The following is a 27612-nucleotide window of genomic DNA, read 5'->3' as shown; positions in this document are numbered from 1 at the left end:
TTTTTTCTCTGCCTCATCTATTCTTTTAAAAGAGGGTCTAGTTTGGCCAGGTGTGGTGGTTATCGTGGTATGTACCTATAGTTCCAACTACTCGAGAGGCTGACACCGGAGAATCACTTAGGCCCAGGAGTTTGAGACCAGCCTGGGCAATATCACAAGACCCTGTCTCAAACAAACAAAACAAAACAAATCAAAAAAAGAATCTAGTATGGGTGGAAATATTTTCTTGGATTAATGAATTTCCTTTTGCCTTTCTTATTTCATCTACAAAGCATCCTGTGAGAATATGTTTTTATAATTTCAGGAAGAATATCCAGCCTGTGATATATTGAATCTTTGAAAATAATCTATAAGTAAATCTGTAATATGAAAATCAGCCTACTATTTTTATAACATCTGTGGCCTTCGGTTTGTTAAATGTACTGAAAGTCAAGTGTCCACGTTTCTTCCAAGAGCTGCTGAGTGAGAGGGTGGAATTTTGGCAAAACTGTAAAATAAGACCCCTCTCCTGTTGCATATCCTTAGGGCAGGGCCCCTTTACCAGGTTCCCTTCTCCCACTAAAACCCAGAATGGCAGGACCCAAACTGAGTCTGAACCATCCCAAATGCCCCCCACACCCCAAATGCAAACCAGGTCCACAAAGATAGAAGACAGGGGCAGAGTGAGCAGGGCTGAGAATGTTCATTCTGAGAATGCCATGCCCAAGGCAGCACAGACCTGGCAGATAGCAGTGGCATAGGGTAAAGTGGGAAAGCCATGTCAGATAAAGGCAGGCCATATTAGCTTTTATTATGATGTCTTTGTGGGATCTAAGAATATTTTAAACATGTTTATATCCTAAATGTGACTTTGTTTTTTAAAGCAATTAGGTTGCTCAGTCACTTTTTTTTTTAAACCATAGATTTAGAGGGAAACTGGTCCTGTTACCTCAATTCAATGAAAAACAACAAGCTTTTGAAAAGCGTTATTAAGAGGCAGTTTATATTTCTCAAGTTAGTCTACATGTTGTCACTTAGGAAGTACTTTTTACTTTCTCAGGCCTGTAACAGATGATATGGGTGAAACAGAATTATAAAAAATAGTTTCCACCTTTTAAAAATATGCAGCTACAAATTAATAAGAGAAGATTGACATTTGCTTTAAAAAGTGATTTTGCAGAGACTATTGGTCAGGAAGAGAGGTTTAATAGCATATGGATTTGGTCATTGAGCAGGGAGGGTACCCTTTTTTTAAAGTATTTTTAAAAACAATGCATTCTCAGGTACCTATGGAAATCTGAATTATTCTCTTGCTGAAATGCAGAAATCTAACCGTTTAGTGCTTAATTTTTATGGTTTTATCATTTATTTTAGGTACCAAAGGAAGAAATAAAGGAGAGTTTACAAATCTTCAGGGGGTAGCTGCATCTACAAGTGGAAAGATATTAATTGCAGACAGTAACAACCAATGTGTGCAGGTATAGCCCTTAATTATATACCTCTACTTATATTGATAAAAATAGATATAGTTACATATTTTCCTACTTCAGACTTAAGATATATGGTGTAAGGAAAAAAGCTTATGTGCATGTAGACTTTTCTTCAGATAGAGTTTGCATGTTCTGATCTCTGTATGTATGGCAGATGTTTTTGCTTATGTCTTCCTCAGTGATGCCTGTGCTAGTTCACATTCCAATGAATGTAATTTATTTCACAGATATTTTCCAATGACGGCCAGTTCAAAAGTCGTTTTGGCATACGGGGACGCTCTCCGGGGCAGCTGCAGCGGCCCACAGGAGTGGCTGTACATCCCAGTGGGGACATAATCATTGCCGATTATGATAATAAATGGGTCAGCATTTTCTCCTCCGATGGGAAATTTAAGGTAAGATTAACTACTAATTGTTCACTAAACAATGGAGAGGAGGAATAGGAAATACAAGATGAAATTGTGTCTTTCTTTTTTGAGATGCCATGCAACAGTCAACAATTCTTCATACACAAAGACATCTGGACATCTAAGTTTGTGAAGTGAGAGTAACAGTGATAATTTCCTAAGTCTATTCATATATATCCTAAATGTGGCTTTGTTTTTTAAAGCAATTAGGTTGCTCAGTCACTTTTTTCTTTAAAACCATAGATTTAGAGGGAAACTGGTCCTGTTACCTCAATTCAATGAAAAACAACAAGCTTTTGAAAAGCGTTATTAAGAGGCAGTTTATATTTCTCAAATTAGTCTACATGTTGTCACTTAGGAGGTACTTTTTACTTTCTCAGGCCTGCAACAGATGATATGGGACAAAGAGAATTGTAAAAAATAGTTTCCACCTTTTAAAAATGTACAGGCTCATTTTGGAAAAAAGACTCATACACAAGAAATGACAGCAAACAATTTGTGTCAGTCTCTAATGAGTCATACACACTGATACAATCTGAAAACATATTGTTAAAGTATGTAATATGGGATTTGGAAAGAAAAGAAAATGAAGGCTGAATTTCCAGAGAAAATGCAAGTGGAGCTACACTTTGAGGGATCCCATTGTTTGATATATTTACTATCATTCCCAGCATCAGCATTTTGCAAATAAAGATTTGACTCAGTGTCTTCACCAAATCACCAAAGAGTAGAGAGCCCTCTGGTGATAACAGAAATCTCTCCTATGAGGTGTCATCAAAGAATTGTATCAGCCTGCCCATTTTCTACATTTGTTCATAAGAAAATTATGAGACATCTTGTCAAAGATCTTTGTAAGGGCCAATTGCACTGTGCCTTATATATTTCCCTGTCCAGCCTACTGGAGGCTTCTATTTCTGTTGACAACATGAGTGTTAATTCAGATCAACCCATTGCCATCCCAGCTTATTACTGTTTGACCATCGGCAAATCGTAACTTCCTTGAGCTTCAATAGCCTCGAATTTAAAATTTTGATTTAAAAAAGATCTGTCTTGCCTGGGCATGGTGGCTCATGCCTGCAATCCCAGCACTTTGGGATTGAAGCAGGAGGATCGCTTGAGCTCAGGAGTTCAAGACCAGCCTGGGAAACATGGCAAAGACCCTGCCTCTACAAAAAATAAAAAAAAAATTAGCCAAGTGTGGTTGCACAGGCCTGTAGTCCCAGCCACTTGGGAGGCTGAAGTGGGAGGATTGCTTGAGCCCAGAAGTTAGAGGCTGCAGTCGCCCATGACTACACTAGTACACTGTAGCCTGGGTGACAGAGTAAGACCCTGTCTCAAAAGAAAAAAAGACCTATCTCATAGGATTTAAGCAAAGACTAAATGAGATTTTATGTGCCACATACAAAATAAAGATCTAAGAAATGAATGTTCTTTTCCATGCCGCTGGTAACCCTGTCCAAAAACATGAAGTCTTGTTTGGTCAGCTATGGTTTGGGCTTCATGTCCTCACATAGGCACCTGGTGGTCATCACTTTCTTGTCTAGGAGTTTGGAGGTGCTGCTTTTCATAATCCATTCTGGAATTCGAAAGATTACTCAAAGTGTACTCATTGGTTTCTTATTGGAAGAATTTCTATTTTCCTTTTTAAAGTCTTAAGATTGCTGTAGTCCCCTCATTGTTTTTATGAAATGAGTTACTTACATAATTGTGAAACCCTCAGATTTGAGCCTCTATTTTGTGTGAGGCAGCATCTTGTCAATTTTGGAGACTGAAAAGGTGTCATTTTTTATTCCACAATATTGCATGTAATTTTTCAATCACCCTTGAATTTTTGGTTCCACTAGAAATTTAATGGCTCTGTAGGATGACCACATATACATAAAAATCTCCTGACTTTCTGTAGCTCTAACTTCTTCCCCCCCCCCCTTTTTTTTTTTTGCATTTTAATAATTGTATATGTGGTAAGACATACCCAAATATGACAAGTTTAATGTGAATATTTATATCTTGAATATCTTGAAAATGTTTATATAGTTTGGAGGCAACCCATTTGTTTATGTTTTATACTCTAGCAAAACTGTGATCTGTCTTTGTAAATTCAGAAGCTAATACTAAAATAGGTTCACATACGGAGACAGGAGTTTTATGTCTAAGGATTAAGGGCTCTCTAAGCATTTTTTGTTCAGTGGTTCAATAGTCTATCTGTAATAGACACTCTTAGAAGAACTGGGTTCTTAGAGGTGGAATATTAAGGGTAATAATGGGAATAAACTCTAAAGAACACTCATGCCCCCTAGAGGACTGGGGGAGTGGAGGTGGTGTAGTTTCAGCAATACCCTTTTCTATGATAGGTGTTGATCAAAACCCAAAGGGTAAAAGGATAGCACATGAAAACACTTTAGGACCCTCACAGGAGTTCATCCAAGTGGAATATCCACAGGTATAGGCAGAGATACTTATTTTCTTCTGTGGTGGGACTCAGTAAAATTAAACAGGTGCTGAGAAAGACATACGTTTAACACCAGTATAGACTCTTTGTATTTATTCCTAGTAGTTCCAGAGATGTAACATCTTATCTCCTTTTCTTTCTTTTATTCACCAATTTATTAGCCCTAATTTTTATTTCTCTCTGCTTCCTCTAAATTTATTCTATCTTCCCCACTGCCTCCTATCATCCAGCCCATCAAGAAACCTTTTCTATCCAAACAAATAGACACCTCTGGCCACCTTACTGTAAAATATCTCATCTCTTTCCTGTTCAATTTAAAGACCTATTTGTTGAGTTAAATACCCTGATTAAACCATTCCAAAGGCAGGATTAAAATATTTTTGCTGGGCCAGACTCAGTGACTCACACCTGTAATCCCAGCACTTTGGGAGACCGAGGTGGGCAGATCACCTGAGATCAGGAGTTCAAGACCAGTCTGGCCAACATGGTGATGGGTGCCTGTAATCCCAGCTACTTGGGAGACTGAGGCAGGAGAATCGCTTGAACCCGGGAGGCAGAGGTTGCAATCAGCCGAGATCGCACCATTGCACTCCAGCCTGGGCAACAAGAGTGAAACTCTGTCTCAAAGAAAAAAAAAATATCTATATATATGTATAATATATATATATTTTATATATTATATATTTATATATTTTTATATATACTTTTATATATTTTGTTTGTTTGTTGTTTGTTTACTATTCTGTTTAAGACGGGGTTGACACAATCAGGGAAATGCAGGGATTCTTACCTTTCACTTGGTTGAATCCAGTGCAACTAAACGAGGAGTGATGAAGGGAAGTGGAAAGAAATTTTGGTTCAATGTTTAAGTTATTCTTTTAGATCTACCCTAGTTGTCACTATGTGATAGAATGGAAGTAATCCTTTATTTTCTCTTTTTATTCTAGATAATTATCCATTTGATATTATTTGTTTGAGTCATCTAAGCAACTGCAAGTGTTCATAATGTTAAGTAGTAATAATATTCTTGTTTTAATCATGGAAGTGCCTTCTCTCCCTTTTGATCTCTGCTGACTTACCCTCCAGTTAGACATGAAAGAACAAATGCCATTTCTTTACCTACCATTATGTTATAGCCTCTTTGATCTTTGGGCTAGATTGGAGAATCAGAATCAAATTTACACAGCAGTTTCTCTTGCCAAGAAAACCACTGTTTCTTTCCTAAGTGATTGTGTTCCTTTGCTCTAAAGAGATGAAATCTGAATCTCCGTCATTTATAAACTTAGAAGAATAAAAGGAGCATATAAAGTCTAAAGTCCCCATCATGGAAAAGTCCCATCCTGCTACTAGAAAATTTAAAAATACATATGTGGTTCACATTATATTTCTATCACACAGCACTAATATAGAGAGATAAAATAAGAAGGCTAAAGCATAACTTATGAGAATATAACTTTTGGGGTTTTCTAAGCTATAGACGCTGATTTCTCACTTTTCCTTCCAGAAGTCTATATACATACATGCACACATATAACACGCGTGGACTCAGACTACACTCATCATTCCCTACCTTAATTTGTTTAATAAGATGTCTGAGAGTTTTTGTTGTTGTTGTTGTTATTGTTTTTGAGACAGACTCTCGCTCTGTTACCCAGGCTGGAGTGCAGTGGCGCAACCTCAGCTAACTGCAACCTTCATCTCCCGGATTCCAGTGATTCTCCTGCCTCAGCCTCCTGAGTAGCTGGGATTACAGGCACCCGCCACCACACCCAGCTAATTTTTGTGTTTTTAGTAGAGATGGGGTTTCACCTTGGCCAGACTGGTCTCAAACTCCTGACCTCAAGTGATCCTCCCACTGTGGCCTTCCAAAGTGCTGGGATTACAGGTGTGAGCCACTGTGCCTGGCGGAGAGTTCTTTCATAAAAACACATAGATCTACTTCCCTCCAACACGTCAAGCCTGGGTGCCAGGGAGAACTGTGGTTCTTACAGTTTCCCTGACTTAACATATATTCCCTCCTGCTGTTTCCTCACCTGGGGTGCTCCTCCTCCTTCCTTGTCTACTGTGGCCTCATCAACTTATCACTTCACATGCCTTCTTAGATGGCCTATTTGAATTCTCCCAAGTATATTAAAATGAAGACTCAATACCAGACTCTTTAAAGAGATACAGTAGACATGTTTGTCCCTGCAATATGACTGAGACATACTCGCGGGCAGGAGCTACATCTTATTTGTGTTTGTTTGCCATATGCCTAGAATACAGTGTCAGGCAATAGTGGGTGCTTGGGCAGTGTTTATAGAATTAGGAAATAAATAAGTGAATGAGTGAAGCACTTCTTTATATGTAGTCTAGAAATTCAAGTCATAGAAAGAAAAGTAAATGTACAAGACCTATATCTCATGGCAAATAGACATTTAAATACACACCACAGTCTACTCAGGAACAGGAATAAAATTTAAAATATGATATATGATAGAAATCAAATGCTTTTCCCCTATTTTAAAATATGATAAAAAGTGGAGCCATTTAATCATCATGATTGCCCTATAATAATGCTAGACTTTTAAAATTAATGTATTCAACAAATATTCATTGAATATTTATTATGCACCAAGAAGTGTGTTGCCTCTGAGTACATAAAAGTGAATAAAACACATGTGACTCCCGCCCAAAGAGAACTTAATTCTCATAAAGTTCAATGCGAGATGCCTGGCAATTTTTTTTTTTAATTATTGTTATTTAAAAAAAATTTTTTTTTATTATTATACTTCAAGTTCTAGGGTACATGTGCACAACGTGCAGGTTTGTTACATATGTATACTTGTGCCATGTTGGTGTGCTGCACCCATCAACTCGTCAGCACCCATTAACTCATCATTTACATCAGGTATAACTCCCAATGCAATCCCTCCCCCCTCCCCCCTCCCCATAATAGGCCCCGGTGTGTGATGTTCCCCTTCCAGAGTCCAAGTGATCTCATTGTTCAGTTCCCACCTATGAGTGAGAACATGTGGTGTTTGGTTTTCTGTTCTTGTGATAGTTTGCTGAGAATGATGGTTTCCAGCTGCATCCATGTCCCTCCAAAGATACAAACTCATCCTTTTTTTATGGCTGCATAGTATTCCATGGTGTATATGTGCCACATTTTCTTAATCCAGTCTGTCACTGATGGACATTTGGGTTGATTCCAAGTCTTTGCTATTGTGAATAGTGCCGGAATAAACATATGTGTGCATGTGTCTTTATACCAGCATGATTTATAATCCTTTGGGTATATACCCAGTAATGGGATGGCTGGGTCATATGGTACTTCTAGTTTTAGATCCTTGAGGAATCGCCATACTGTTTTCCATAATGGTTGAACTAGTTTACAATCCCACCAACTGTGTAAAAGTGTTCCTATTTCTCCACATGCTCTCCAGCACCTGTTGTTTCCTGACTTTTTAATGATTGCCACTCTAAGTGGTGTGAGATGGTATCTCATTGTGGTTTTGATTTGCATTTCTCTGATGGCCAGTGATGATGAGCATTTTTTCATGTGTCTGTTGGCTGTATGCCTGTCTTCTTTTGAGAAATGTCTGTTCATATCCTTTGCCCACTTTTTGATGGGGTTGTTTGTTTTTTCTTATAAATTTGTTTGAGTTCTTTGTAGGTTCTGGGTATTAGCCCTTTGTCAGATGAGTAGATTGCAAAAATGTTCTCCCATTGTGTAGGTTGCCTGTTCACTCTGATGGTAGTTTCTTTTGCTGTGCAGGAGCTCTTAAGTTTAATTAGATCCTATTTGTCAATTTTGGCTTTTGTTGCCGTTGCTTTTGGTGTTTTAGACATGAAGTCCTTGGGCAATTTTGATATTAATTATGATCTATAACAATGACAGTGATGGCTTCCCTACAGTGACTGCTTGCTATGTGCTACACTCTACAATAAACCCTTTACCTACCTATTCTACTTAATACATCTTCCAAAAATGCCATAGGGAGTTGTTGAGTTGTCATTTTTTGGACATTTTTTAATGTATAAGGAATCTGAAGTTTGAGGAAATGAAATCCATCTGTGCTATTCCAGGTGTGTTTAAGTCAAGCAATGGAAGTTCCGTCAAGCAAAGTTCCAAGTCATAATCCAGTGATCTTTCACCAGACCACACTGCCTCTTCAGCAGGGAACTGTGACCCCAGTTTAGGGGATCCTAGACTATTTTTGGTGGTGATCTCTTTCAAGAATAAGGATTTTAGGGGCTGGGCATGGGGGCTCATGCCTGTAATCCTAGCACTTTGGGAGTACGAGGCGGGTGGATCACGAGGTCAGGAGTTCAAGACCAGCCTGGCCAACAAAGTGAAACCCTGTCTCTACTAAAAATACAAAAAAAAAAAATGGCCGAGCATGGTGGTGCGCACCTGTAGTTCCGGCTGCTCAGGAGGCTGAGGCAGGAGAATTGCTTGAACCGGGGAGGTGGAGGTTGCAGTGAGCTGAGATTGTGCCACTGCACCCCAGCTTGGGCAACAGAATGAGACTTCGTCTCAAAAAATAAATAAATAAAAGAACAAGGATTTATATAGATATCAGTAGCAGATAATGCATGTGACAAAGCCAGTTTTCCAAGACAGAAGTTCATTGTGACGTGTGAGTAGCTGTGTACCTGCTTGAACCTTCAGGTAAATGTTGACCAAAACAGTGTTTATCTTCATGTTCTGTAGTGGTTTAAACTTTGACTCTATACTCTACTTCTATTTCTGTACTTGTTTCTAACAGACAAAAATTGGATCAGGAAAGCTGATGGGACCGAAAGGAGTTTCTGTGGACCGCAATGGGCACATTATTGTTGTGGACAACAAAGCGTGCTGCGTGTTTATCTTCCAGCCAAATGGGAAAATAGTCACCAGGTTTGGTAGCCGAGGAAATGGGGACAGGCAGTTTGCAGGTACACTCGATGGTAATATGTAAACCCCCTTTTTTATGTTTCTTCTGCTCACATTTGCATGATGTTGGAGCATGTTGAAGACACCGCATACCTAATGTGTTTGCTGGCTTTGGGAAAGATGCTGGGGATAAAATCTAAGTAAAAGCATGGTTCGTTGCTTCTCAGTCACCACCACCCACCCGGCAGTAAGTTGAGCTGTAGTCCATGTGTGGTTTTTATTGGTGGCAGTTCACAACTCAGAAGTCTAGCTTTGAAATATTCATATTAAATAAGGTATAAATTTTAAAATAAAAATATTTGAAAAACAAGGGAATAGCTACTGTTTCAGCCTAGCTGTAGCTTTGCTTAAAAAGCCACTGAATGATAATTTTTTTCACCTTTCTAGGTTATTGTAAGAGAACAGGATCTAGAATATTTGCTAGGTTTAAGGAGGGCAGTCTGTTTGACGTCTCTTTGGTGTAGCACTTTGCAATCACAAGCTTATTTAGGTTTTTGCATCTGCAAGAAGAGGCTGAAAATAGCTTATTAATTTTCTTTTTGAAAGGGTGCTTTTGGCACTTAGTTTAATTTGCATAATATTTGTTTGTGCTTTGTCTCCAGTTCTGCCAAGGTTCTGAATGTCACCCAGAATTATAGTGTGGGTTTTCTGTTCTTTTGTTTCGTTTTGTTTTGTTTTTGAGACAAGGTCTCGCTCTGTCACCCAGGCTGGAGAGCAGTGGCATGATCTCAGCTTACTGCAGCCTAAACCTCCAGGGTTCAAGTGATCCTCCTGCCTCAGCCCTCCAAGTAGCTAGGACTATAGGCGTGCGCCACCATGCCCAGCTGATCAAGTTTTTTAAAATTACATATTGGAGTCCCTTTTCTAATACTGAGTTGCCATGACTTTCCTCGGTGGGAGCTGAGGGCTCTAAAATGACTAAGAGATACTCAGGGAAGCTGGCAGATTGACTTTCAGATGGTGGCACGGAGAATGAATTCTGATGCTTACTGCTCCTCCCACTTCATTAGGGCTGCTAGAGCTCCCAGCCTGATTGGGAAGGAGTCAGAATAGACTGGCACAAGCAGAGAATAATATAGGATCCATGTTATCTGGAGCTGGAGGTCTGGCTGAATGATCTTTCAAAGACTGAGTCTGTGATTCTTTGTACTTGCTTAAATAACTAAGTTAATATATTGTGTGATTGTTACAGAAACTGCTATATGTAATCACTTTTGTTGTAGTCATCACGTATTTTTTTCCATCTTTGTTGCAGGTCCCCATTTTGCAGCTGTAAATAGCAATAATGAGATTATTATTACAGATTTCCATAATCATTCTGTCAAGGTACTATAAGCACATGAATTGTTGTTAACTTTTAACTGCTTTTATGGAGAAATTGGTCTGCGAGAAAATAATGCAGTACTTACATGTGGCACCAAAGGGAGTTAACCAGAAGAGTAGACTTTGCTTCTGCTCAAAGATGCCGGTTTTAATTTGGACTTACAGACCTTGGAAAGTTGGGAAATTGAACAAAATGTGGTGGCAATAAGTTGCTTAATTTGAAATTGGTGCAAATGAAGAGGACTTGAAAATTAGATTTTAAAAAGCAGTTCATTGAACTTAGAGGCAGAACTTTCTGAAGCTTAATATTTTGTGACTAGTCAATAAATTAAAATCACTTTTTCAATTTTCTGCATCTTTTTGTTTAAAAAAATTAGGTATTTGGCTCTGTTACAACAACAGATGGCATGGGGAGGGGGATAACCCTAGCATACATTCATATATTTTATACTTCTTAGAATGCTTTCACACATTTGGTGTTCTTTAGAAAACAGTGACCCATAGTATATCTTTCTTACTAGGTACCAGGGGAGAGAGATTTGAACTTTATTATGAGAAAATCAGGAAATAATAAAATGGTTCAAAACAAATTACTCACTTGCTGAAATGATGAGAAAATATTTAGTAATATCCTAGATCAAGCTTCTCAAGGTGTGATGCATGTTCCACTGAAGGTATGATCAGTGACCATAGGCAGTGCACCGTAGATATTTTTATTTTAAGTTATGCATTTATTTTAGTGCTACCTTTTGTTTACATCAAGTGATGCTGTTTTGTACTTATAGACATAATAAAGTTTTTCTTTTAAATACAGTCATTTAAATTTCAAAAGGTGAGTCATTTTAAAGGAAAAATAATAAGGAAACAGCAGAGGATGCCAGTGAGTAAAGTTTGCACTTAGAGAAAATGATTGAGCAACCAAAATAAATAATGACTTATCAATGCTAATGATTGGGATAGCTAGATAAGGGGTAGGATTTTTAACACCCAAAGGTACTGTCTGTGATGTCCTTTCCGCATCCTGGAAAGCCTTTAACCTGAGTAAATGGAGAGGGCTTGGACCTTTTTGATGGGTGCCAAGTCCCTGTGCAGACAGTAGCGCACAGTGGGCTGCAGAAATGGGGTCAGGATAAGGGAACAAGGTGCCCACTGTTGCTTTTTTCTGAAACTGCTCCCTGCCATATTGTCTCTTCAGAGATGCTCACATAGTGGCATAGGTCCCCCTACACTCAAATGCAGATAATCTGCATTCCCTGCCGACACTACTGTCCATGGGAAGTGTCTTGGTAAAAGGAATAGGATAGTGGAAAAAGTTGATAGCCAAAGAGAGATGGGAGTAGAGAGCAAAGAGGCAGCAGGAACCGGGCTGGGGACTGCCTCCCCGGGGGGGTTATAACCATCCTGGAGAATGAGCACAACTGTCAAAGGATAACACAGGTTGTTCTCATACTTCCTACTCTCACTCACTTTGTAGAGGAATCATTCATATAACTACAGGGCATTCAGCAAGAAGAAAACCCATATGAGATCCTAACAGTACAAAGGCCAGCAAATGCTTGCATAGGTTCTGCCCACTCCCAGCTGAAAGGCAGTCATAATTAATCAAGTTGCTCTTTTCCACTAAGCGGAACTGTGATCTCAGAGCCTTTCCTGTCCAGTGCTCCAGTTAACCTCTAAGAATCAACTGGCACTGGTATGTGGGACGGCTCCTATTCACCAGTCCTGGCTGACGCTGTAGAAAGAATTAAAACATATATAAGTAGCTGAAATGCAAGGCAGGTAGCACTAAATAGTTTCATAAAATAGGCACATATAAAGTTTCCTAACTTTCCAAAAGAAAAGAGAAGATTTCCTTAATTAAGATTATCAGGGGAGACTTCCAAGTGGAGTTGGTATTTGACATGAGCAGAATTTTGAAATCAGGAAAGGGCTATCATCAAGGTGATTTTTTTTTAAAAAAATTGCTTTATATATTTATTGTAAAAAGCAAAGCTGTAAAAAAAAAACTATTTAAGCTCATACTTCTGCCTCTTAATTTTTCATGTGAATAATTTTTAAGTAATTAAATGGTATTTTAATTGGGAAAAATAGAAAATATGAAACATTCATAATTCTTGAGATTCTGAAAACTCTTCAAGTTTTCAGTATGGTAGAAGTAGATTATTTTAGCTATTTATTTAAACTCAATTTTCTTCTTGTTTAAAAAAACCATAGCCTTTCGTTGTTGTCGTTTCTCTTCTTTTTGACAACTATTGCCAAATAAGTTTTATGGAATATTTGGGTTTTTCTTTCCCATGTAATGCTGGGCAGTTAGCACTAGTTCTGAATTCAGGTCACTTCTCTGTTGATAAGTATAAAAAACATATCTATAAGTCAGTGCTAACAAGGGGTCTAGTTAGGTCATTAGCTATCTGCAGAATATATTTTCTTTTCATCACAAAACAAGTAAGACTAGATTTGGCATCCTTCATTATCCCAAAATGAAGCAAAACCACTTGAGTCATTTGGATTATGTCCAGGAAAACATATTGACTCAGAAAGATAAATAAGGCTGGGCACAGTAGCTCACACCTGTAATCCCAGCCCTTTGGGACGCCAAGGCGGACAGCTCACCTGAGGTCAGGAGTTCGAGACCAGTCTGGCCAACAGGGTGAAACCTTGTCTCTACTAAAAATACAAAAATTATCCAGGCGTGATGGCAGGTGCCTGTAATCCCAGCTACTCAGGAGGTTGAGGCAGGAGAATTGCTTGAACCGGGAAGTGGAGGTTGTGGTGAGCCAAGATTGCATCACTGCATTCCAGCCTGAGTGACAGAATGAGACTCCATCTCAAAAAAAAAAAAAAGAAAAGAAAGATAAACAAAAAGATTATTTGTAGGACTTAATAAGGGAAAAAATAGAGAATAATAAATTGTGTCCACCATAAACATGTTCCCATTGGTCTTTAAAACTAGAGGGGACAAAAAGAGTCAGAAAAAACATTTAAACATGGCATCTTAGTAAAAGCTGGTTGTTCTTGCCTTGTTCCTTTCTAAAGAACCACAGAGGTTGCTTGCTTTCTTGGCAAGTATGTAATTAATTCAGGAAGTAGCCATGACTCTTTCTTTTTATCGTAATGTGAGTTTAGCCTATAGAGATGGAAGTGTCCTACTTTCCCAAGGTACTTACCTAAAAGTAATGGTCATTTTGATCTTTTGTAATCAGAGATGACAACAAGTGACATTCTAAAAAGTCTTGAGATCATCCCCAAATGAAGATCTACACTCAAATATAGTGAACTCTTTCAGTTCTACATTTGAGGAAACCTTACTCTCAAAGTGCCTTGTACATAGTACTTTCTGACTTGTTAATGAATATTTCTATGCATCTAGGCATCATGACAATGGAAGTTAAAAATAATGTCCTGGAGACATTTCAAAACCATTAGGTATCATCTGAATCATCAAGATACAAATATGCTTACTATAGTGTTATCATTAAACATTAACATTTTTTTTTCAAAATCAGTGATCTGTATTGATACATATTTAGTAGCACTTTATTAGTAAGAATATGTAATTAACTATAGCACTCCACTGCTTGGCCATATCAGATGTTAGAGAGTTTGCTTAAGAGTTCTGTTGAGCTCCCTTCTTCTAACAGCTTCCCTTCTCTCTACTGAGAGATAAAAGAGTAATAGAAAATAGAGTAATATAAACTACTTTTCTATTCATCAAACCCTTAGGATCATATAAACTCTCGAACTAAAATATCTTCTGAGGGTAAATAAAAAAGCCCTTTTCTTATTTCTCACCTGCTGCTACCACACATGTGCACACACACATGCAATGAATTTCTCCCATTCTAAGTATGAAGTCCAGCCTACTCTTTCTAGTTATGTTGATGTCGTAAAATGATAATAAATTCTGAGCATCTGGCATAACAAAAAACTCCTACTCTCTGATCCAACTTTTAATAGTCATCCATCCTGTTAGAAATATCAATACAATGCCCATTCTTGAAATTTAGCAATTTCTTTAAAGGTGGGAATAATAATATTATTGAAAATTATAGAGCTTCTTACTCATACTAACTTGTATAGTATTATAATTTACAATAAAGATATCTTTCACATAAGGATTTAATAACCAGACATAAGCCAAAAAAAATGATCATTTAACAAATGATAAATCAGATTTATACAGTAATTTGGGGAAACACAATGATATGCAGTCTATCTTGTAGATTTTATTTTCTTGTTTTTAGAATGTCTTAAATCATAGATCTTGTTACAAATAACCTACTCAAACAGATATTTTTTAATCGATAATGTTGATTCAAGTATTTCTATGTAAAACAAAATAATTTAAAAATATTTCATACAGGTGTTTAATCAGGAAGGAGAATTCATGTTGAAGTTTGGCTCAAATGGAGAAGGAAATGGGCAGTTTAATGCTCCAACAGGTGTAGCAGTGGATTCAAATGGAAACATCATTGTGGCCGACTGGGGAAACAGCAGGATCCAGGTAGATCAACGTGCTAATGTATATGGTTAGAGTGTTTGGCATTTGTTAAAAGTGAAGAATTTACTGTCCCCCAAACTGGAATGTTTTCTTTTTTCCTTTGGTTAGGACATAGGACCATAGATACTCTCACCAGAAGGACCAAACTCAGCAAGATGGAGTAGAAAAAAATGTTACCAGAGTGAAACCCTCTAAATCGGGGTTTTAACCTGGACCCCAGAGACCCCGCAAAGGGTCTGAAGATAGAATTCAAGGGGGCCACTGAAGAAAAATATTACATTATTATTTTTATGAACCTCTGGCTGAAAATTGTCATTTCCCTTAATCATGAATATAAGGAACAATCATAGTAATTTTAGTAATGCCTATGACTTTGTCACCAAGAAAAAATCACAGAAATTTTCATATCAGTTGCAAAAATCTTGAATTGTCACTTATTCTCATCACTACTTCAAAATTACAGTAATTATTAGACCCATTACTATTTCTTATTATTTAATATGCTAATTTTTAGAAGCACACCCATATTGCTCTATCATAATTTAGTAATATTTCAATAGCTATATTTTAATATGATTTTTTACAATCCATGTGTTTTGTTTTATGAATTTAAAAACACTATTGTGCTAAATGACGCACAAGTCAAAGAGGAAGTCTCAAGGAAAATTGTAAAATATATTGGACTGAATGCAAATGCAAATAGAACATACCAAAATTTGTGGAATTTAGCAAAAACAATGCTGAGAGGGAAATTAATATGCTAAATACTTCTATTAGAAAAGAGGAAACATGTTAAATCAATGATCTAAGCTGCCACCTCAAAGAAGCTAGAAAGAAAAGAGCAAACCCCAAACAAGCAGAAGGAAGCAAGGCTGAAATTAAAGGTGGTGCACTGTGGCTCATGCCTTTAATCCCAGCACTTTGTGAGTCCGAGGCAGGCAGATCACTTGAGGTCAGGAGTTTGCGACAAGCCTGGCCAACATGGTGGAATCCTGACTCTACTAAAAATACAAAAAATTTGTCAAGTGTGGTGGCAGGCGCCTGCAACCCCAGCTACTCAGGAGGCTGAAGCAGGAGAATCACTTGAACCCAGGAGGCAGAGGCTTCAGTGAGCCAAGATCGCATCATTGCACTCCAGCCTGGGCAACAGAAGGAGACTCTGTCTCAAAAAATTTAAAAAAAAAAAAAAAAATTCAAAAAAGAAAAGCAATAGGGAAAATCCATGAAATAGCGAACTGGCTCTTTGAAAAGATAAACCAGCAAAACCCTAGCAAGACTGACAAAGGAAATAAAAGACACAAAATACTAATATTAATACATGTCCTGTAGACATCAAAAGGATAATAAAGGCATTCTGTGAACAACTCTGCATACATAAGTTTGACAACTTAGATGAAATAGACAACTTCTCAAAAAATACCAACTCCGCAACTTCACTATGAAATAATTTGAATAACCCTCTAACCTATTAAGAAAAGTTAATTCATAATTTTAAAACACCAAAAAGAAATGTCTAGACTGAGATGATTTCACCATGGAATTCTACCAAATGTTTAAAGAATTTAGTAACAATTGTATATAATTTCTTCCAGAAAATAGAAGATAAGAGAATACTTCCCAACTCATTTTCCAATCAGCTTTTGAAGCCCTGTTACCAAAGCCAGTACAAAAAGGAAAGCTACACACCAATATTCCTCCTGTGTGTAAATATTCTTAAAGATATATTAACAAATATAATTCAGCAATATGTAAAAATCGCTCCATGACCAAGTGGAGTTTATTCCAGGAATGCAAGACTAGTTTGTACTAGAAAATCAGGGAGTCTCTGAGCTACTCTGGCTTGGGAGGCTGCCCTTTAAAAAATAAAAATAAAAATAAAGAAAATCAGTCAATGTAATAATCCACCATATTAAAATTCTAAAGAAGAAAAACTAAATGATCATATCAATTGACACTGAAAAATCATTTAACAAAATTTAATACCCATTCAACTCTCAGAAAACTAAGAAGAAAGACTCTTAACTTGATAAACAACATCTATGAAAACCTATAGCTAACACCATAGCTCATAGTAAAAGACTGAATGCATTCCCTGTAGAGCAAGGATGTCTGCAAGGATGTCTCACCATTCTTGTTCAATATAATACTAGAAGTTCTAGCCAGCACAAAAGGTAGAAAGGAAATAAAAAGCTTACAAATTAGAATAGAATAAATTAACCACTCTCCCTGCTTGCAGATAACATGATGTTTACATAGAAAATCCCAAATAATCTACAAAAAAAGTTCCTACAATAGGTGAGTTCAGCAAGATTGCAGAATACAAGATCAACATACAAAAATCAATTATGGTCGGGCATGGTGGCTCATGCATGTAACGCCAGCACTTTGGGAGGCCAAGGTGGGAGGATTGCTTGAGGCCAGGAGTTTGAGACTAGCCTGGGCAACACAGGAAGACCCTATCTCTACAAAAAAAATACAAAGATTAGCCAGACATAGTGGCACATGTCTATAGGCTCAGCTACTCAGAAGGCTGAGGCAGAAGGATTCCTTAAGTCTGGGAGTTGGAGACTGCAGTGAGCTATGATTGTGCTACTGCACTACAGCCTGGGTGACAGAGCAAGACCCTGTCTCTTAAGAAAAACCAAAAATATCTATTATGTTTTTATAAACTAGCAACAAACAGTGAAAACCAAAATTAAAAATACAATACCATTTAGAATCACTGAAAAAATATATACTTAGGTATAACAACAAAACATATTCAATATTTGTATGCTGAAAACTATAAAATGCTGGCAAAAGAAATCAAAGAACGTCTAAGTAAATGGAGAAACAATTGTGTTCATAGATTGCAAGACTCAACAATGATGTCAGTTGTCTTCAATTAATATGCAGGTTTAATACAAAATCTCAGCAGGACTTTTTGCAAATATAAATCTTATTTTAAAATTTATATGGCAAGGGAAAGGAAATAGCTAAAATAATTTTGAAAAAGAAGAATAAATTGAGAGGAATCACTCTACCCTTACTAACCCATAGGGTAAGCTATATGACTTACTATATAGTTACCATAATCAAGCCTATGTAATATGGTGGAGGAATAGACACATACATGGGTGGGACAGAATAGAGAATCTAGAAATCACTCCCACAGTTGTACAGCCTATCATATTTTGACAAAGATACAAAAGCAATTTTGTATGAGGAATGATGGCCTTTTCAACAAATGGGACTGGAACAACTAAGACCACAGAGGAAAAAAAAATGAACGTTAATTTGTACAAAAAGTTGACTCAAATTGGACTGTAGATTTAACTGTAAAAGATAAAACTATAACATTTTTAGAAGATAATGTTTGAGGAGATAAACTTTTAGAATAATTTAAGAGAAAATATTTGGGACCTAGGGCTCCGTGAAGAGTTTTTAGACATAATACCCAAACTATAATCCATAAAAGAAAAACAATTAACAAATTGGATTTCATAAAAAAAAAGCTTTTGCTCTGTGAAAGATCCCTTTAAGAGGATAAAAAGGCAACAGACTGAGAGAAAATATTTACCAACTGAATTTCTGACAAAGGAATTATACCTAGAATGTAAAGATTCTCCAGATTCATTAGTAAAATAATCAAACAATCCAATTAGAATAATGAGCAAAAGGTGGCCGGGTGCTGTGGCTCACACCTGTAATCCCAGCAATTTGGGATGCCAAGGCAGGTGGATCACCTGAGGTCAGGAGTTTGAGACCATTTCCTGGCCAAATGGCAAAACTGCATCTCTACTAAAAATACAAAAATTAACTGGATGTGGTGGTGTGTGCTTGTAATCCCAGCTACTTGGGAGGTTGAGGCAGGAGAATCACTTGAACCCAGAAGGTGGAGGTTGCAGTGAGCCATGATCACGCCATTGCACTCCAGCCTGGCTGACAAGAATGAAATTTCATCTCAAAAAAAAAAAGGGAAGAAAAGAAAAATGAGCAAAAGGCATTAAGAGAAATTTTACCGAAGAGGATGTTTACATAAAAAGATGTGCAATATCACTAGACATTAGGGAAGTACAAATTAAGACCACGGTGAGATATTACTGCACACTTATAAGGATAGCTAAAATTAAAAATATTAATAATGCCAAACACTGGAGAGCATGTAGAGAAACTAGATCTCTCATGCATTGCTGGTAGAAATGCAAAACTACAGTCAGCCTGGAAAATTGTTTGGCCGTTTCTTTAAAAACTAAACATATACTTACCACACAGCCCATAAATTATACTCCTGGTTGTTTTTCCCAGAGAAGTGAAAACTTACATCCACACAAAAACCTGCACATTGTTGTTCATACAAGGTTTATTTGTAATAGCCCAAAACTGAAAATAACCCAGATGTCTTTCAATAGGTTAATGACTAAACAAACTGGTGTATCTATACTATGGAATATGACTTGGCATTAAAACGGAACAGACTAATGATACACTCAACAACTCAGATGCATCTCAAGGGCATGATGCTCAGTGAAGAAAAGCCGTTTTCAGAAGGTTACATACTATATGATTCTATTTGTGTAACATTCTCAAAAAAATAACAAAATTATAGAGCAGGGAAACAGATTAGTGGTTGGCAAGGATTAGAGATGTGAGGAAAGGGGAGTGAGTATGACCATAAAGATGTAGCAAGAGGGAGATCTTTATGTTGATGGGATAATTCTGTATGTTGGTTGCAGTGGTAAATCTACACATATGATAAAATGACGTAAAACTGTACACACACAACCCAAAGTCAATGTATTGGGTTTTGTGTGGTACTATAATTACAGAAGATGTGACCATTGGGGGAAACTGAGTGAAGAGTACCCAGGACCTTTCTCTACTATCTTCGCCACTTCCTATGAATCTATAATTATTTCAAAATAAAAATTTAACAAAAATAACAAAGCAGAAACCGACAGACCAAAAGAAAGTGATTTCACATCCAAATGTATGATCATCCCCCCATACCCGCAAATCGCACACTTGTGAATTCAACCAAATACAGATCAAAAATTTCGGGAAAAATAATTTATTAAATATAGTGATTAAAAAATACAAATTGTAAAAATACATCATATTATTTACATTATATAGCATTTATATTGCTCTAAATATTAGAAGTAATCTAGAGATTATTTAAAATATATGGGGGGATGTGCATAGGTTAGGTGCAAATACTAGGCTATTTTATATAAAGGACTTGAGAATCTCAAGATTTTGGTATCAATCTCCTGGGATACCAGGGGATGACTTTACATGTTGAACCATTGACTTCTTACAACCCACTCTTTTCTAAAAAGGAAAAAATAATTTCTACTGTCTCATTGCTGTTATGACTCAGGAACATTCTTCCATCATCTAGTTGCTGATTTTTTCCCCTTATAATTGGGGGGGAGGAAAAGGAGATGTGAGACTGGAAGTGGAAATAAGTGAAGATTTAACATGAACAATAAGGTTCATTCATTTTTTAAGCACCATCTAGGGCCCTTCCCACCCAATATTTGTTGTGACCACTATAGGAATACTAGTGAAAGCTAGCAGCCAATGGCATATTCTACTCCACCAACTGGAAATAGATGGGGAGAGGAGAGAAAACAAGGTAAGTGTAGAGCAGGATTATAGAGATGATAGTGACATAAACAAAGACATATCCATAGATGGATAGATGATTACTTAAGTCCTTTTTTTGTTTTGTTTTGTTTTGTTTTTTTTTCTGCTTTTTTTTTTTTTTAAACAGGGTCTCGCTATTTTGCTCAGGCTGTTCTTAAACTCCTGGCCTCAAGGGATCCTCCCAGCTTCATCTACCAAAGTGCTGGCATTATAGGTGTAAGCCACTGCACCTGGCTTATGCTAATGTTTTAAATATAAAAGCATATATACTGGGCATGATGGCCCATGGCTGTAATCTTAGCACTTTGGGAGACTGAATCAGGAGAATCACTTGAACCCACGAATTAGAGGTTACAGTAAGCTGTCTTCACACCACTGCACACCAGCCTGGGTGACAGAGTGAGACCCTGTCAAAAAAAAAAGAAAAAAAAAAAAAAACAAGAAACAGAAAAACACTAGCATCAAGAGTTCTCTAACTCATGTGCAGCATATTGCTATAACTTCTCCTGTAACATTCTGACTTCCTATTTGTTTACAGGTTTTTGATGGGAGTGGATCATTTTTGTCTTACATTAACACATCTGCTGACCCACTCTATGGCCCCCAAGGCCTGGCCCTAACTTCAGATGGTCATGTTGTGGTTGCAGACTCTGGAAATCACTGTTTCAAAGTCTATCGATACTTACAGTAATGGTGGGCAGCTGGATACCCGCTTCCAAGGTCTTGCACTATAAACTGGAATGGATTTCTCAGTGTGGGACCAGATTATGACTAGGATTTTTATGCCAGAAGGAATCATTGGTGAACTTTCCAAGGTTATTTCTGAATGTAACAATTTCCTTAAAAACTGCTTATCCAATTTCTGTATTTCACCTTTAGGGTTAAAAAAAAACCTCTTCTACTGAATCTATAAACTGCAGTTTTACATCTGTGAACTATGGCTTAAGGGACAGGATTTATGTAGCTAAACTAATTTTGCAAATCAGACACTTAAAAAAAAAACTAGCATATGTAAAGGTATTTGTTAATCCTGTGAATGGTAGCTTTTGCACAGAACTTCCAAAAGCAAAACAAAAACAAAATCTATTGTAGTTATATACTTCATTTAACCTAGGTCACAAGACCCAGGGAATCTTCTAACCTCACTTTTACAGTAGGTATTACTCTTGTGACATTTTTTTGGTTATCAGCAACTACATACAAATTACTTTAGAAAAAGAAAGGCTGTCTTGCAAAATGATCCCAGCTCTGATTAGCAGGCCTCTGGAGTTCAGTACTTAAGAATCAGTGCAAATTTCTCAACCTTTCTGGGTTAGACAAAGATCCTTTTTTGTGTGTTCTTTTCACCACCTCTTTTCGGCTCACCTTGTATCAGAAAACAAAGTACATCTTCAGGGAAACCTGAAATTTCTAATGCTTTGAAAAGCATATTACAAAAGTAATGCTACCTTTTGGGAAACAAACTGCCCCATTAACTCCAGATCATTGCACTGGAATGTAATCAAAAAAAGTTAGTCATGTTTTGTGTACCATGTTTTCACACGTGTCTCTCCTCTTCGACTTCATGAAAGCGAAAGCTTTACCTCCTGCAAATGTTAGCACATGTAGTAGGACACCAGTATCCTAGGACAGAGAGCCATAAGTAGCCCTTTGGAGGACTGATGGTGTCAACCAAAGGCATGTGATTGATACATGATTTCCCCTTAGAAAGCAAGTGTTACCAAAGTTGTGTTATCTTGAAAGCATTACAGGTAAGGGCATGTTATGGTTATTTATCATTGTTTAATGAATAGTAGAGGTGTCAAGGGGCTATGTATACATGATTAGGGTAAGATAGAATGTATTATATATATATATATACACACACACATATATATAGCTGAATCTTTGGTGTATTGAAATAGGCAGCACTCTGAAAGACAGAAGCTTCGTCCAGCCATTCTTCAGCACATTCCTTTACTAAGCAGTTTAAAGCCGTCCTAGTGGAGCAAGCCCTAAAGCAGATTTAATTTTTGCCATTTTTCCAGGAATGATGGTGGTGGCTGACTTTTAGTCAGAAAATGGCCTTCTGTGCTTTCAAAAAAAAAAAGAAAAAAGAAAAAAAAACCCAACAGGTCAAAAGAAAAGTTGCACTTGAGTTACATTTAATTTAAATACAAATGCATTTTGAGAAATGTTAAGAACAATTCAGTCAATCGTGCATCTGTCATTGGTACTGTAAAACAAGCTGTGGTCTATTTCCACTGTTTAATCTTCTACTCAGTTCTACCAAATAGGATGTCATGTTTGACATTTTTTATGGTGACTTGGGGTCTTCTTCACTGAAAGCACCTTAGAACTGTACTATAAGAAAACGTTTCCCCTATGTATATGAATGTGATGTTTATTGCTTATTAATTTATAATTCAGTCATTCTCTATATAGGACTTCTTAAAATTTAGAAGGGAAATCTAGCTACTTCAAATTGCCTATTAAATTTATTATGCCCAAATCAGCCTCTGAAAAAAGGTTTTTCCAGGAAGATTTACATTTAGGTTTAATCTTTTTTTTTAGTTAGGTAGAGTTTTAAAAAATATTTGAACCTGTCTGTGATAAAGCTATAAAATTCAATAACTTTTTAGAATGTTAAATGAAGACACTGTTTCCTAACATCAGTGAGATACATCTTTGAATTTAAACATTCATATTTACTGAGTACCTACAAGGTACCAAGTACTCTTTTAGGCGCTGGAAATACAGTGATAGACAAAACAGGTAAAAATCTCTGCCCACTCAGAGCTGACATTCTGGGGTGGGAATTTCATTTTGCTCTGTGCTAACATTCTTCACAAAAGACAGGCTAGACTCTTGTCTAGATTGTTTAAAATAAACTTTTTAAATTGGTTACATTAATTTTAGTTTATTTTCACAAGTAAAAGATGGCTTTCTATTTAGATTCTTTCTGTCCCAGGCTGTTGATCTTTAAACTAGTTGATTTAAAGAGGTTTTTTACACAACATTTAAATTATATTTGTGAACTTAGAAATTAACTTACAATCTAACTAGCCATCATATCATATCCTATCAGGCTAGATATCTCAATAGTAGACTGAATACAAAGCTAATTTTTTTTATATGTCAATATTGGCATAAACTGGAATGAAAGAATAATTTGATTCAGACCTGCTCCACTATGTGTTGCTAAAACACATGCTATGGGCACTCCAGGAAACACTATATTTTTTCCAAAAAATATGTGATTATTAAAGTATAGATAACATTTCACACTTGGATACATATGTGCATTTACTGTATTTCTTGGTAAGCATATTTTTGGGGGAAAGTGCTGCTGATATGATACAACTAGACAAAATTTAAATGAAATTTTGTCACATTCTATGGAAAATGGTTTCTGGTAAACTGAGAAGGATATTAAAATAAGTGGCTTTTTTCTGGGCTACCATTATTGTTTGATTTCTCTTTGTCAAGTGTATAGAACCTGTCATACATTCATGATAAGTAGCACTGAAAAATTACTCATTCAAATTTCCCCTGGGCACGTAAGGCAAAATATTGCCAGTTGGGATTTCAAGGTCAGTGACGATGTATTTCCTCCCAGTACAGACCCCCCACCCCCCCTTGCTGGACATGGGGAGGCAGAGAGTCACTTGACCATCCAGAAATACATGACTATAAGTCCTTTATGACTGTATGCCATTTTTTTTTAATGGTACTTAGTATTTTGATCAAACTTTAGTCTCCAGAACTAAACAAGTCCCTAAGTTTCCTTATTTTAATTTACTGTGACTAGATTTGAGGCAAATAAATACTCCAGATCCATGCAGCTACAACACACTTGCTTCCACTACTAAATATACAGGGTATGTCCTAACACGGAGTTAACTGGAATAGCAGTACACTGCAAGTATCTATGAATCCTTAGCACTGAAGGGTTAACAGAAATGCTTTGGTAATACCTACTTAGTTAATTGGAGGAAGTAGTAAATAAACATTAGGTAATCTGCAGATTACTTCAAATGGGAAAAATCTTTTTGTAGACTCTATGGTATCCTCTCTTCACTAGCTTCTGAAAAGGGAGGAGTATTTTTAGTTTGATAATTTAATAATTTAAAAAGACATCTCCAGGTAGGATAAAATTAAAGCTATTTCATGCAAACATTATCTAATTTAGCTTAAAAGCAAAAGTGGTAATACTGTTGGTTTCTGTAAATGTTGCAGGGTTTTAAACTTTATAATTACTTTAATATTTTTGATAACTAGAAATCTAGTATTGCCATAAAGGAAACTAAGTGCCCATCAAAGATTTGTTTGGTATAAATAAAGAATTATTTGTTTTGTTTTCAATGACAGTAAGCTACAAATCATGATGCTATCTTAAAAACTTTCTAAAGATGAATTGTGTGGCAGTGATTGTGTGGTCTGTTCGTGGAGAATGTATGAAAGCTATTAATATTCTAGAATAGATTAATAAATTGGCTATGTTGTTCCAATGAATGTACAGCACTTCCATTAACTTTTGAAAGCAACACAGCCTTAAACTCAATGCTTTTGCTTTATGACATGGGAATGTTCTGTCATCAATGGAGTGTATTCTTGTAATAGAATTCTTTATATCATTCTCAATTCTATAGACTTTCAAGCCTATGTATGAATATGAAGGGTTTTTTTTTTTTTGCTTTGTTTTCTTTTTAGATTTTGTACATTCCATCTTTATAGGTCTGTTTCATATGTTTTGTGTATAGAACAGTAAGTCTTGCACTCTCTAACATTGATACTGATATATTCTCGTCATTTGTTCTTTTATGAATCCAAATGTTGACTGCCTATTTAAAGAAAAGAATGAACGCTGTGCATCAAAGTGTTTGTATGTTCGTAGCTACGTATGTACCACAGTATTTTGGATGCTTTAGTCTACAATGAAACTTTCAATTAATTCTGTCTTGAAACATAGGAGAAACAAGATTCATGTGTATCTCTTTACCATGCACAAAATCTCAAATCATTATAATAAAGCTTGTTTTCTCCATTTGCAGAGTGAATATTTATTTATTTAATATTTCTCCATTTGCAAAGTGAATATTTATTTAATATATTCTCTACCTGAAGGGAAACTGAAGAACGTCCTGGAATCTGTAGAAGATAGCAACACTGCAACCAGACTATTTATACTAGTGAGGAAAAGCTGAAGAAAATTTTTGCTGGCTATGACATTAATAATCCATTAGTATTTAGGATGTATCTTAAGTAGGAATTTGGAAAATCCTGATACATATGTAGAACATGTACATTTAGAAAGTTATAGAAAAACCTGACTACCTTTTTTTTTTTTTTTTTTTTGAGACAGTGTCTGGCTCTGTTGCCCAGGCTAGAGTGTAGTGGTGTGATCATGGCTTCCCGCAGCCTCGACCTCCCTGGCTCAAGCAGTCCTTCCACCTCAGCCTCCCAAGTAGCTGGGACTACAGGCACTCACCAACACGCCTGGCTAATTTTTAAAATTTTTTGTAGAGATGTGGTCACCACTTTGCCCAGGATGGTCTGAACTCCTGAGCTCAAGCAATCCCCCGCCTTGGCTTCCCAAAGTGCTGGGATTACAGGCGTGATTGTGAACAATGACGGAACACAATAAAAATTGGTTTTGTTTTCTTGAGGGTTAAAAAAAATCCAGCATAGATGGAAACTCTGAAAGAGGTTACATAAGTCAGTCTTGGAAGGAGAGATGAAACAACGGAAATTAGAAATACCTAACATGGAGCTAGGTATGGTGGCAGAGCCTGGAGTCGCAGCTACTTGGGAGGCTGAGGTGGGAGAATCACTTGAGCCCAGAAGTTTAAGACCAGCCTGGGCAACATAGTAACAGACTGTCTCTTTAAAAAAAAGATCAAAAGTGACACTGCTGACGATGAACTGTAAATATTAATATTATTGAATTCTACTTCCATTCTTCATTTGTTTTTTCTTTTACCCAAGCAGGCCACCATTATGGGCTCCTTGGAGGTTTTCAGAATCAGAGAGGGTGGGTCCCTCCATAAGCCACTTGCCCCATGTTTTAGTTCAGCATATCTGAGATTGTCCTCCAGGAGCACATTTCACATGAAGCCAGATGCATCCCTTTCCAGAGGAGAGAACAAGTACAGTTTTGCCTAAGGAGACTGGAAGGGCAAGTGGACATCTGATGTTCTCACCCTTCTGTCTGTTTTTCACTGTTAAAGTCACTGATCAAACAAATGTCTAAGCACCTTTGGTCCACCAGCCTTTTGGCTAGGTGGATGGGATACCAGGATGAATACTGAAGCCTGTACCCTCGCAGAGCTTATAGCCTGCTTGGAGAAACAGACCAGATACTTGCAATACCATAAACTGCTTTATTCATTAGCAAATATTTACTGAGTGTAGAATGTTCAGGTACCATGCTAGTCTCACTAGGGAATAGCAGTAAACAAAAAAAGCTGCTCTTCTCACGGACTTTTATTTTACTGGGATGAGACAAATAAGTGAATACATATAGACCTAGCTACATAATTTATAGAGCCTGGTGCAAAATGAAAATGCAAGGCCTCTTGTTCAAGAAGCATGAGAAAAACATTTTCCTTTCTTCTGTAGTGTCTCCACCAGTCACCGTGTTTTTTATTTGCTACTTAATGTTACACTCTCTTGGCCATACGGATACTTGTTGAGTGAGTGTAGAGGCTCACAGGCACCTGGAGTCACACCCTGGAACTCAGACCCCCCCCAGGCTTGTGCTAAAAGAGGGCACCAGAGCATGAGTTGTTCAGGGAATAACAAATAGTCTGATATGGCGAGACCGCAGAATTTCTCAAGAAGAAATTAGTGATGAGGCACAATTATAAAGAGTATGTTACTGTGCCTGTTCTTAAGGAGTTTACATTCCAGATGGAAAGATTAGAACAATAACT

General features: G+C 36.9%; 1 protein-coding gene across 13 annotated transcripts in view; it reads left to right on the top strand.

Moving 5' to 3' along the window:
- The window catches only part of LOC105463500 (tripartite motif containing 2), a 186232-nt gene extending 160508 nt beyond the window's left edge, over window positions 1–25724 (top strand). For 6 of the 13 annotated variants that reach the window (XM_011710624.3, XM_011710617.3, XM_011710618.3 and 3 more), the window contains 6 exons: window positions 1354–1457; window positions 1697–1864; window positions 9077–9257; window positions 10499–10569; window positions 14930–15070; window positions 21237–22879. In XM_011710624.3, the coding sequence (XP_011708926.1) occupies window positions 1354–1457; window positions 1697–1864; window positions 9077–9257; window positions 10499–10569; window positions 14930–15070; window positions 21237–21389 (818 nt within the window). In that variant the 3' untranslated portion in view covers window positions 21390–22879. Of the gene's footprint in view, window positions 1–1353; window positions 1458–1696; window positions 1865–9076; window positions 9258–10498; window positions 10570–14929; window positions 15071–21236 lie in introns of those variants that run through there. The other 7 variants (XM_011710630.2, XM_071092916.1, XM_011710619.3 and 4 more) reach the window with 3 other exon arrangements.
- Window positions 25725–27612: the final 1888 nt, after the last annotated feature.

Source organism: Macaca nemestrina, chromosome 3 (genome assembly GCF_043159975.1).
Source record: "Macaca nemestrina isolate mMacNem1 chromosome 3, mMacNem.hap1, whole genome shotgun sequence".
In the NCBI taxonomy this organism is placed as follows: domain Eukaryota; kingdom Metazoa; phylum Chordata; class Mammalia; order Primates; family Cercopithecidae; genus Macaca; species Macaca nemestrina.
This window is presented reverse-complemented; position numbering and strand designations above follow the sequence as displayed.